The 12,336-nt window shown below is 41.6% G+C and overlaps 1 protein-coding gene across 5 annotated transcripts in view; it reads left to right on the plus strand.

Moving 5' to 3' along the window:
* The window catches only part of FEZ2 (fasciculation and elongation protein zeta 2), a 51,823-nt gene that overhangs the window by 25,228 nt on the left and 14,259 nt on the right, over positions 1 to 12,336 (plus strand). For 3 of the 5 annotated variants that reach the window (XM_044391158.3, XM_026478846.4, XM_026478838.4), the window contains exons 6-7: positions 8,994 to 9,074; positions 11,225 to 11,300. In XM_044391158.3, the coding sequence (XP_044247093.1) occupies positions 8,994 to 9,074; positions 11,225 to 11,300 (157 nt within the window). The remainder of the gene's footprint in view (positions 1 to 8,993; positions 9,075 to 11,224; positions 11,301 to 12,336) is intronic. The other 2 variants (XM_044391157.3, XM_026478854.4) reach the window with 1 other exon arrangement.

Below are 12,336 nucleotides of genomic sequence, written 5' to 3' on the forward strand. Positions count from 1 at the left end.
ACAAGTTCACATAAAAGCCACAATATGCCAGGAAATTGTATTTTTATTATATACTGAGAGTATTCATAAGTATCAGGAAATAATTCAAAAAAATTACCAGGGTTAATTATTTTACTCTAATTTTAGTAGTTTTGAAAATGTTTGCCAACACTTAATTACTCCATTAATATTAAATTACAGAAAAATTTGAAAAGATCTTCAAATACAAAAAATTAAATTGATACTATTCCATTTAACTCCTGACCTTGAAAATCTTCATACCACATCTTTCTGTTCTGAGAGCAAAATTCCAAAATAGTAGTTTAATATTCAAGACATATTCAGATATTTATCTACTTTGGTATAATTCATATTTTCTAATTTAGTTGGATCTGGTTCTTTTTTTCTGCAGAAACTATTTTTCAATAGAATTTGCATTTATAACTGCTTTATAATTCACATTAAAAGTATTTGATTTGAAGAAGTGTCAAAATAAGCAGATCCAAATTTTACATCTTAGGTAACACCTTACTTATTTGAATATTTTTGCTTTGTAATTTTTTTATATTTATTGCTTTCAGTTCTATTTTTATTGTGTTTTGTGTTTCGATTATTTTAAGAATTTAAACATTAAAACTATTGCTCTTTAAGTCAATATTTGAAAATCATGTCATTCAAACTATTGCAAATGATGTGATTTATAAGGAACCATAATTATGTTTGAATTTCACTTTCTTTTGAACGTCTTGAGTATAAAGAATATTAATGGAGTCAGAGCATAAATTAGGATACAAATCAGAAATAGATGAAAAGCATTTCTTAATTGCTTTTCCTAGCCTTCTTTCTGACACTGAGCTTTGAATTTGGGATTTTTAAAAGATTTCCTGGCTAGTTAGAGATCTGTGCCAGTGGGTGTCAGATATGGCTAACAGAAAAGTCCAGTAGCAGGAATAGTCCGAATTTCCTGGCCTCCTGGTTAGTTTTGCCCTTACCTGTGTTGGACGTTGCTTTCTGTGAAATTAGTTAAACTGGTGAATGTTCTGTGCAGAGAATGATTGATACGTTTAGGACTCCAGAAAAGAATTAACAAATCACATCGCCGTATCTGATTCTTATTGCTTTTCAGTTTACCCAGTGTTTTCTAGCTTTTTTCTTTTTCTTGTTCAGAAAGACCTTGAATTACCTGTGTTACTTGTTTTCAGTTTCAGCTTTCTGGCTGAGTTATATATGTAGTCACAGACAGTAGTGTCTTGTCTTCACGTCTTCAGCTCCTTAGACTAGAGATTACAGTCAGGCGTGTATTATTTCTCAGTTACCATTTTATTTATATGAGGAGAACTAAAACTCCTCATTACTTGTTCTGGAGAAAAGTAGAAAGATGTGGTTACTTCTTTTTGGGAGCTATGTCCCAAATGTTCTTCTAGCCTTTCTAGAGGAATGTTCTGAATATTTTTGGATACGTCTATTGGCTGACTGCTTTGCTAAGTGATTTCCACGGACTACTTCATTTAATCCTCACAGCAATCCTCTAGATTTTATTAATATTCCTGCCGTTTCATGAATGGGTAGACAGCAGCCCAGCAGAGGCCTTAGCTCACAGAACCTGTACACACTGGTGCGAGGACGTAAGACAGGCGTGTGCAAGGGACCCTTGGCTCTGCGTTTCTCCTGGTAAGCTGTGCAGGTGTTTTGTCTGTGGGCTTGGAGATCTTGGCTCCTTTCCCTCTTTCAGATTTTTATAATTTTTGTTTTTAATCTCCTGTATCTTGTTTATACTTTGCTCCTGGTTTTGTATAGGGAAAGATTCCTGAGAATGACTGATTTTGAGACTTACTACCTACTCACGGCAGGGAAGGAAGTGGTCATGAGGTAGCTGTGAGTATTCTCATTGTAAATCATGTGACTGGAGCCCAGGATTGATTGAGTCAACTTCTTCCCCCTGTCCTCACTGTGTTACTTCGGCACTTCGTCAGCAGCGAGGGAAACAATAAAGTAAATACTGTAATGCTTAATCATTTTCCTGCTTATAAATGGGCTCATATCAAAAATTCCATTCTGAGAAGGGCATTTGACAGAGCTGTTACCTCCTTTGGAAAGGTATGGTGGAAAACGGATAGATTACAAAATAATTTTAGGCCGCCCAGAATCTTCACTAGCTCTTCACTTTGCATTTGAACATTTGGATCCTTCAAATTTAGAAATGGTGGATTAAATGGAGGAAGGATTAGGTTTTCTGACATACTTAATATTGCAGTTGTTTATTTTAATTAAGCTAAATTAAAGCAAGAAATCCTTAATAGCCTGTATTTCATTGCGCATTCCTAACTGCGAGACTTCTGAAAGTGCTTTGACATGTCTGTGGTACTTTTACCGTGAGAAATGTTCAACAAAGAAATGCTTCTCTCCTTCTCTTCTTCCTCCCCCTGCCCCCCCAATAAAATTTAAGCATAGACAAAATCTTCCCTCTGGCCCAGTTTAGTACCATAAGCATCTAATCACACCACGTCTGCTCTCAAGGTTATAAATGCAGTTTTTCTAAATGAGGTGACGTTTCTAAAGAGTAAATTTAATCTGTCTCTGAGGTTTTATCTTTTTAAAGTTCATTTTTCCTTCCAAAAGGGTGTATTGTTTTTTGGAATTTATAGGGCAATTGTGAAACCATCTATTGTGTGCTCTGTGGAGCTCTTTTCCTATTTCTTCCTTGTCCTCCTGCCTGGTCTTTCTGTTCCTTGCTCCTTTTAGGTCATTGATCTGCTTGCTACTCTTTTGTTATCCTAGGGGTTTTGTATTTCGTAGTCACTCCATTGTTTTACAAATCTTGTCAACAAGATTACTTATCTTACTTTATTAATCTCACACTGACTTCCTAGACTGGGCTCTTCAGTGGACTTTTTCAGAACTCCGTTGTTGACTTCTTTGACAAATAACTTTATATCTTGTCATGTCATCTTCTGTTCGCCTTCAGATTATTTTTGCTTTTTAGCTCTTTAAAAAAAAGAAAATTTCTCTCCTGCAAGAAGTCAAGAAAAAATTTATATCCTCCCAATATGGTTACCCCAGGCTCTAAGACTTGGGCTCTGGTCTTAGAAGTGTTCAACTGTGGCTTGGCAGACATCTATAAATGCCGCTGGAGTAGGTAAGTCTGAACGTGCCCTTTGGCTGTGCAGTTCTGTCCTTCTAGAGCCCTTGCATTATAACCTTATGTGACCTCGCAGCCCCGCACTGGTGTGTGTGTGTGTGTTTTGATTTGCCTTCTTAAAGAAACCATGGATCATCTTGGTTGAGATGATTCATAGATTCATACAATTTACAAATAAGAGACCTTTACAAATGATATCATTTAATCACCTGTTTCACTGGTGTGGAAATAGGCATCTGTGGGTTTAGTGACTGCTCTCCTGTTCAATGTCATTGGCAGGGCTGGGAGAGAACTCTGAGTCCTGCTTTCTAGTTCAGTATTTTTCTATCCCAGTTGACTCTTGGAAAATTTTCTGATTCCAGATACTTTTGACTAAGGCGTGATTCCTAGTTTCATCCCCAAATCTGAAAGTATTTCGCTGGTACGGGTAATAATTGCTGCAGAATTTTCTAATTTAATTTTCTAATTGAAGCCAGTGACCTGGGTGCTGAGGATGGGTTTGTGCTTTGTTGGCACACAAAAGAAGTATCTGACATTATTTCTGCCCTTAACGACTGTGAGAACTTAGTTGAATTTATTAAAAATTAACTCAAACTGGGGCTCCTGGGTGGCTCAGTTGGTTAAGTTTCCTCCTCTTGATATGGCTTAGGTCATAATCTCAGGGTTGTGAGATCACGCTCTGAGCTGGGCGTGGAGCCTGCTTGAGATTCTCTCTCTCCCTCCTACTATGTTCCTCCCACCCCACACCCCCGCCCAGCTCTCTCTCTCTCAAAAAAAACTTAACCCAAACTTTCTTTTTTCTTTCTCTGCTGTTTTTCTTTTGAAATTGTGCCTCACCCCCACTTTAAAAAATATCTGGATTATCTTTTCTTTTACTACTGTGAGACAGACATCTATTGCTCTCTAGTCATGTGTCAGGCATGAGTGTTAAGGACGCAGAGTAGGGGGGGTGCTGCGTGTGGGTTGGGGATCCAGCTGGCAAGCCATGCAGTGCACTTTATGCAGTGATCTCAGTCAGGCCTGCTTTGCCTCCCCGTGTGACTTTAGGCAATGTCCAAACACATTTGTCCTTGTCACAAGTGGATGAGGTCAGGGGCAGTGCTAGCAGCATTCTGAGTAGAGGCCAGTGTTGCTGTTCAGCACGCCACGGTGCCCAGGACTGCTCCCACAACAAAGAACTGTGTGACTGCACGTGTCAATACTATCAAGGTGGGGAGACCTAGGTATACGGTGATAATTGCTGTATTCAAAGCAGCTACCATGTTCTTGGTGTGTTCTGTGCCTGGCACTGTCTTGTGATGGAGGTATGGATAAATTACTATCACCCCTAGTTTGGTTTAGGGGTCTGGGAAGGCTGAGTTGAATCTGGAGGACAAGAAGAAGAAGGGACAGGCATACCAAGCAGAGGGCATGGTGGGAGCCACCATCTGGAGGTGACAGCCCCAGCTGGGACCCCGTAGGTTCACTATGGCTACAAGTTGAGAGAGAAAGCGGAAGGTGAGAGAGAATGTCACTCAAGAAGAGGGTGAGGAAGTAGCGAAGTGGAAGCCATGGTAAAGACCATGTTTGGTCATTATGTAAAGGCTGTAGGAAACCAAAGAGAGGTTTTAAGTGGATCATTATCTGTTCAGGTTTGTCTTTTGGAAGGATAACGTCAGTGTTTCAAGAAGAACTAGTTGGAAAAGGGCAACTAGGGAGAAGTTGACTCAGAGGCTGGGGCACTCATTCAGATAAGAAACGAGCCAGGAAGTTACAGTAAGATTGGGAAAATGGTTGAATTTCAGAGATATGAAGGAGGGGGAACCTCTTGGTTGGGCAGCAGGGAAGAGAGGAGGAAGGGTCGGGTCACTGATCCCTGACTTGGGCAAGCGTAGAACACGTACCCCTCCCCAAAGGGACATACACAGGTCTTGTTAACAGCAACCGCGTCGAGCCTTAAACCCAGCATCTTTGGGGGGATACCTGCCTTTCCTGGCCGCTCTGGATGCAGCCCCTCTGATGCCAAGGTTAAGCCTGCCATGGTAGCACATCCGCGCACAAAGATGGAGCAAGAACGGGGCCGTCGCAATAAAAGCTGCACCTGCGAAGGAGGGGAGAACGGAACGCAGTAGCTAGTTTCACGTCCCGCTGGGGGAGACTAACAGGACCCTGCGCCCCGGCCGCCGCACGAGCTCCTCGGTTGGCCAGCTTGGCTGCTTTTGGTGGTGTTCTCTGAGAGGATCTCTCTTGTCCGTTGTCCTTTGTAGCTCATCGGGGAGGGTGTTTACTGCCTGTTGCCGCTCACGGGTCACCTCCTCAGAGGGCTTTTCTTTGACCTCCGACATAAGCCCCGCATCCCGGTGTTGAATTGCCCTGCGGTAGCTGCCCGCCGGCGCGCGTGATCTGCAGGGCGCTAGTTCAGTCACTGGTTTTACTTTTCTGGCCCCTTCTGCCGGAATGTCAGGTCATGAGGGGAGGGGGCTCTGGCTGGAGTGCTCGCTCTGAGTCCGTAATACCTGGAGTATCTGGCTCCTGTGTTTTGAAAGAATGGATCCATGAATGAGAAAGGTATAGAATGCTGGAGGAATAGGATTTAAAAAAAACCCCTTTATTTCTGGTGGGAGAGAGGAAGATGAGTTCAGGTTTGGGTATGATGAGTTTTAGCAATACTCAGGTACAGATGGCCAAGAGGCCATTGAACACGCAGGTGACGCTCGGGAGGGCCGTTGCAGTGGAGCCGGCGAATGTGTGCCGAGCCCTTCCTCAGCCCCCGGCTCCGGTCTCAGCCCCTTCCCGATCTTAGCAAAGGCACGCTGTACGTTCGTGGCAGCAGAGGCGAAAAATGGTGGGGTGGGACCGTTCAGAGAGCTCGCGTGGCAAAAACAACAGGGACAGAACCCCCGGGGGACATCGGGATAGCAGAGCTGAGCAGAGGGAGGGGGCAAACAGAGGGCCGGGGGGAAGCTCAGGGCGGGGGTCCGGTAGGGATCCAGCCGAGGGGGCGCGGGTGGAGACCTCACCCGGTGTCTCGCAGGGATCTGGAAAGTGTGCCTGGACCTCAGCGTCAGAGTGACCTGGGAAGAGCTGTTTGTGGAAACTCTGGGGAAACGAAACTGATGGAGGGTCGGAGAATTTAGAGTTGCCCCTGAGAAAGAGCGGGCAGGAGGAAGAGTTTGAAAATGCAGCGAGGGGAGGACATGGTTGCCGTGTGATCGCGCGTGGGGGGTGGAGATTGATGGCAGCCAGAGCGCCGGGAGAGGAGTGTTCTCACACACCTCTCAGCCAGCCGGTTTTGTTGTAATTCCTGTGAACCTGTAGATTTTGCTGTGCTGCCCTTTTCCTGGGGGGCGGGAGGCGGTGGTAGCACCTTATCAGCCGCATAGCTTCCCATCTCAGGATGCTTGGGGGACCGGCCGCCCGGCTCCAGGCTCTGCTGCCCTCAGCCCCAGGGCAGGGTTCTAGGGAGAACTCGTTTGCTGCTTTCGCTGGGATGAGCTGTTAGTTTTGCGGTTTTCCAGGTTGCTGTGGCTTACTTCCCCCCAGCCTGGCGTTCTGGTTGCATGAAAGCCAGCTTTCAGAGGTCGGCAGGCTACCAGCAGATGCCGTGGCTCAGCAGAGCCCACAACTGCACATTTAGTACGGAAACCTAAATTACCTCTGGAACCTAGGAGTTTAAGAATGCGCATGTCTTTTTATTTATATTTTTGCAGTGACAGACATTAGGTTCCCAACTGGGGAGGGTACAGCTAGTGTTTTTAGAACGTGCCGTTCAAATGTGAAGTATACCTCAGTCTCCTGTTGCATGGAGGCTAGAACTATTCACCTTGCTTGACAATTCCTGAGTCTATGTCTAGCTTCAACATGCCTAGAGATAATGGAGTCAGGGTATATAGAGAATGAAGTATTTTTCTCTTTGTTGCTTTTGAGAGAAAACACATTTGATAGAATTAAAAAATGGCTCTAGCCTCTGGAGCCAAAGAAGTTCATCTCTTGATAATGTGCTTAAAAATGTGAAGAAATTGTGTGATAGCATATGAAAAAGCTACAAAATACAAAAGTCTACAAAACAGTTATGTGTAGTTTTCTTTTAAAACTAGCCTACTTCATCAAAGGCAATATAGTTATGCCGTCAGCAAAGTGAAGTGTGTTCAATCAAGGTGACCGGACCAGACATCTCATTCTTGCCAGAACAAAATGGCATGCAGTCGGGGAAGGACTCGGTGGGGAAGGACCATTCAGGAGGAAAGGCATGGTTGTCTACGTTCTGCAAAGATGGTAACATTTGGTACTCAGGTTTTCAATAATACCTTTGAGTACATGACTGATAAAGAGGCATTTAGCTCCTTCAAAGACCAAACTTCTTGGTGTTTCTCAGATTTTTGTTGTTAGGACTTCTTTGTACTCTTGAAATTCACTGAAGACCCCAAAGAGCTTTTGTTTACATAGGTCATATTGATGGATAATTACTATATTAAATAAAAATTTTTAAAATTTACCAATTCATTTAAAAATACCAGTAAGAAATTCATTAATGTTTACACAAATAGCATATTTTTATGAAAAATAACTATTTTAAAAAATTTAGTGGGAAACAATGGCATTCCTGTGCATTTTTGTTAATCTTATTAATACTTGGCTTAGTTCAAGAGAGCTAGAGTCTTAAATCTGCTTCTGCATTCGGTCTGTCATTTGGAATATTTCACTATAAGTCATGAAAGAATGAAAGTGAAAAAGGCAAATCTTGTCTTGGTATCTCTGAGAAAATAATTGTAAGCTCATGGACCCTAAGAGCGTTTCAGGGACCTCCTGGCAGGGGTGCCTGGGCCACACTTTGAGAACCACTGGGCTAAACCATACATTCTTGAAAGCAGAGACCATTGCCTTGGTTTTTCTCTTCTGTTCCTTGGGGCCTGGTAAATATTCGTTATATCAACTCCTCATATATGTTTACTGATTCAGCTTTCCTCTGTAAAAATCCAGAGAGAGGACCCATCTGGTGAATTGGGACTGAACTCCCTTTCCAGGATGCCTTCCTCCTTAATTAGTCATGCCATAAGACTCCATCTCAGGCCTTTGACTCAGCAGCCAGAGAGGTGCCACTGGACTCTTTTCCCTGTGTCTGATGACATTGCAGACTGGTTACAAATCAAGATAAGTAGTTGAGGGAAAAAATATTCCCTTTATAGTACAGTGAGTTCTAGGAAGTCTTGGAGGTTGCTGGGGGAAAGGAGCTAGAATCGTTTCCTAGAAACAGAGTGGGAAAGTCTCTGAGCAAGTGTGAGGGGCCTGCTGGCACATGGGATCCACTTTGCTCTCCAGGAAGCATATGTGCTCTTGCAGTTCGAGTTTTCTGCACTGAGGCAATGAATGGCAGGTGGCTTGAAGAGCGAGTGGGAAGCCGTCCTCAGCTCTCCAAGCAACAGTGTTCTCATGTGCCAAATGTGATGTTCATGTTTCTCCAGACTTGGGGTAGAAATCTGCAAACTTAGGCTGAAAATATGCATACTGTTAGTATTAAGTTTACAGACTTTTGATAAAATGTAGATAAACAATATCAAAAGGTATCTTAACAGTTACGCAGTAAATTTTGCCCAAGACAAAGATGTGTACAACTTAGGATATTTACATTGGAGCAAATTTACTTATCGGCCGGGTGAGGAAAGTCTTCAGGAATATAGTAGCATAAAAGCAGTTGTTTTTGCATTTGACTTGCAAGGAAATGGAAGGAAAAACATGTTAAAACCAGCATGATTTTGACTGCTTTATCTGAATGAGTAGTGGCATTTTCTAACTGCTTGTCTCTTGGGCACATAAATCACTGTGGTGCATTCTTACTAATAGTCTTTGAACTTCTTTCTCTGTCCTTTTCTTCCGGGCTGCATATTGCTGCCTTTAGCGCTTCAGCATGGAAGGGATCTCAAATGTCATTCAGAACGGCCTCCGCCACACCTTTGGAAATTCAGGTGGAGAGAAACAGGTGCTGGGTTATCCTTATTTTCCTCATTCTCTGCCTTTTCATTTCCTGTGTAAGTGAAGGTCCTGAAAGCTGGCAGTGTTACTAATTTACTAAGACTATTGCTTAAAAGAGAGAAGTGAAAGTTCATCATTTTTATAGTCTCGATAATGCATACAATTCCCTTTAGGAAAAAGCATCTTTCCAATTGGACAGTAGACTAAATGCACTCTTAATACTGTCTTAGAGCTCCAATTTCCACTACCTTTAAACAAACTGCACTGACATAGGAAGGAGTTGCACATGCAGCATAATAACTAAACTAGAATGTACTACGCGAATTCTAAAAGTTTGAGAAGCAAGATGTCATTTTGCAGGGGGAAGAAAGCTGATGTTGCTGTCTTTCTGACTAGAGTTCTAGGTCAAACATGTCAGTAAGAGTATATATATCTTGCCTCCTTTTAAATGACATTCAGGTGTTTTTAAGGTGTATCGTGGAGTCAGCCAACTCACTTGTCTGCCAAGTGAGGCATGTGACGTGATTTATACAAAATTATACCTGGATAGAAGTACACGGTCAAATGTGTAGCAATTTGCTTTATATTAACATTTTTGTGTAATAATTTAAGAGGGATCACGAACATGGGAAACACATCTACATGAATGAGTGTGCTTAAAATTACTTTTCACAATTTGAAATTTTCACTTTACAAAGAAAACTTTCTAATGTAGCTCTTAAGTGAAGACTGAGAAAGTGTGCAGAATGTAGCTTTTGGCAGTTTATCAAAAGAAAGCATTTGAGGGTAGGATTTTCACTAATAGATAGTTTCTGTATTACCCCAAGAAGGGCAATAATCAATATTAAATAATTCTTCACATTGACATTTCCAGGTCCATTAAGGGATGGTCTAAATTTTTTTTTTTTTTTAAATTCTGGCACCTCTACCTCTCTCAGACTCACAGGATGGCATAATAGCTTCCAGGCTGACCCACACACGCCAGTGGGACAGGAAGCCCGAGAGCGTAGCCGGTAGCGTGCTGGCTGGGCGCAGCTTCCTGATGCTCTCAGAGGCCAGCTTGCCTGACAGGCTATTTGTGAAGCCCCGGGGGGGGCTTGTTTCTGGCTTCCTGTGTATTCTTCACAGAGAAACATTCGGTTCTACAATTGGGTATCACCTTGGAGACGTCCACACCAAAAAGCTGGTGGGAATTGTTTCTTAAACATGGAGTAATTCACTTTTCCGTACCTAGGGAGCCAGTTCCTTGTCTTTTGATTATGAGGTCACCCAAGGATGAAATCACTCACGGAGGGTGAGGAATAGAGCGGAGATTTAGAGCAAGGACTAAGTAACGGGTGGTTCTCAGAAGATTCTGAGTGAAAACCAGTAGATCTTCAGAGGCGCACATGCAGACCACACTGAATTATATCGTTTTTGGTGGAGTGGTCAGAACAGGAACATCTGGACAGTAATTTTTAGATTCTGCTTTCATGGGACATATTTATAGGCCATAACTCTGATACTTGTGAGCCTTTACGGTAGTGAACGAGGCCATTCGTCTCAGTATCAGATGTGAATTTTTATTCAGTAGGCCATTCTCTCCTTTCACTTTTCTCTTTTCCTTTAATGCTTTTAAACCTCCTAAATAATTTCAAATAATAATAATAATACCCTTCTAAAATCGGAATGTGTGTCTATGTCAGCTTCTGGAAGAAGCTGGTATGTGTTTTTTAAAGTTGTCAAGTTATCCAACGTGACCATTTTGTTCATCCTGGAAAAAAATGGTCTGAAACAGAATTATTTGGCTGTTGAGTATGATTTGGTTTATGCAGAACTGTTGCAACTACGTTTTTAGTGTTAAATTACTATTTCCAAAGTATGTTGAAAATATACAAGGAGAATGTTAGATAAGACTTTAATAACAAATTGAACAGATCACCCTCAGACCTACTTTTGTGACATTTTCAATAACTGAAAGGTGAAAAAAATGGATATTTATGTTAACATTGGGCTGGAATGAAGCAGATAGAGGTGGGCAAAAAAATGAGCTCCTGCTGAGATAGTAAGATACCTCGTGTTTCATGTTATAAAATAGACCTTTAGTAACTGTATCAAATTTTTGCAGATAAGGTCATTCAGATTTAAGTGACTTTTTTTTTTTTTTTGACTTGGCAGTACTTGACAACAGTCATTCCTTATGAGAAAAAAAACGGACCACCATCTGTTGAAGATCTTCAAATATTAACAAAAAGTGAGCAAAGACGAACTTAAACTCTTACCGTATTTACTTTTGCTGATTCTAAATACTGATTTGGTTGGTTGATTGTTGCTGTTTTGTTATTGTTTTCTTTTGTCAATTTAGGGTAGTAAATGATGGATGGTGTCATTATTTACTGTGAATGAAACCGTGGATGGCTTATAACATCAAACATGACACCAAATCCTGAGCTGATTTGTATTTTTTTGTGCTTTTTCTTTCCTTTTGAAATATTTACAAGCTGAACTTTTGAAGCAAAAAATGTAGCTTGATTCTCCATCATCTCTTGGATGTTTAAGAACATATCATTTTTCAATAAATAAGGTCCTTCATGGATCGTCTATAAATACGACTGTCAGTAACTCAATAGGAAGGATTTAGAATGTGGCCTAAAACACTCTCCTTTCTTAGGAATGTAGAACCCCGGATCCAAGGTAATAGTCATGGGTAGAATTTGAATTGATAGTAATATTTTAAGAAGGGTCATTCAGCAAATATTAAAAAGGCCTACTCTGTGCCAGGCTGCGTTCTGGACATTGACATACTTCAGTGAACAAAGCAGACAAAAATACTCCACCTTCAGGAGGCTTGCATTTTAAAATAATTTGTTAGACTTAAATACACATTCCATTGACTGTCTCTTATGATGGCCATAAATGAGCCATGAATTCTGGTTCTAGCCCTGTTATTTACAGTGATATCCTTGGATGTTACTTACTTTTCTCATGGTCACAATGAACAACAAGGATAAAAATATTTGCTATGTTTCCCTCGTAGTAAATAAATTAACATATGTGTGATTTGGGGTAAGTCAGTTACTCAGCTTTGTTTTTGTGGAAGGGACTGGATTTGCTGACCTGTTAGGTTCTTTCTAACTGTAAATATTTGTAATAACTGCTGATTAAAGAGGGAGCCAAATGAGAAGGAATCACAGGAATGGATATTGGTGAGGAGATCGATTTTGGAGTTTAGGTAGGGATATGGAGGCGTGGAGGGGGTGAGCGCAAGGGAGCTGCCTGCCTGCTACCTG

The sequence above is a fragment of the Ursus arctos genome, unplaced genomic scaffold (assembly GCF_023065955.2).
Source record: "Ursus arctos isolate Adak ecotype North America unplaced genomic scaffold, UrsArc2.0 scaffold_8, whole genome shotgun sequence".
NCBI lineage: Eukaryota > Metazoa > Chordata > Mammalia > Carnivora > Ursidae > Ursus > Ursus arctos.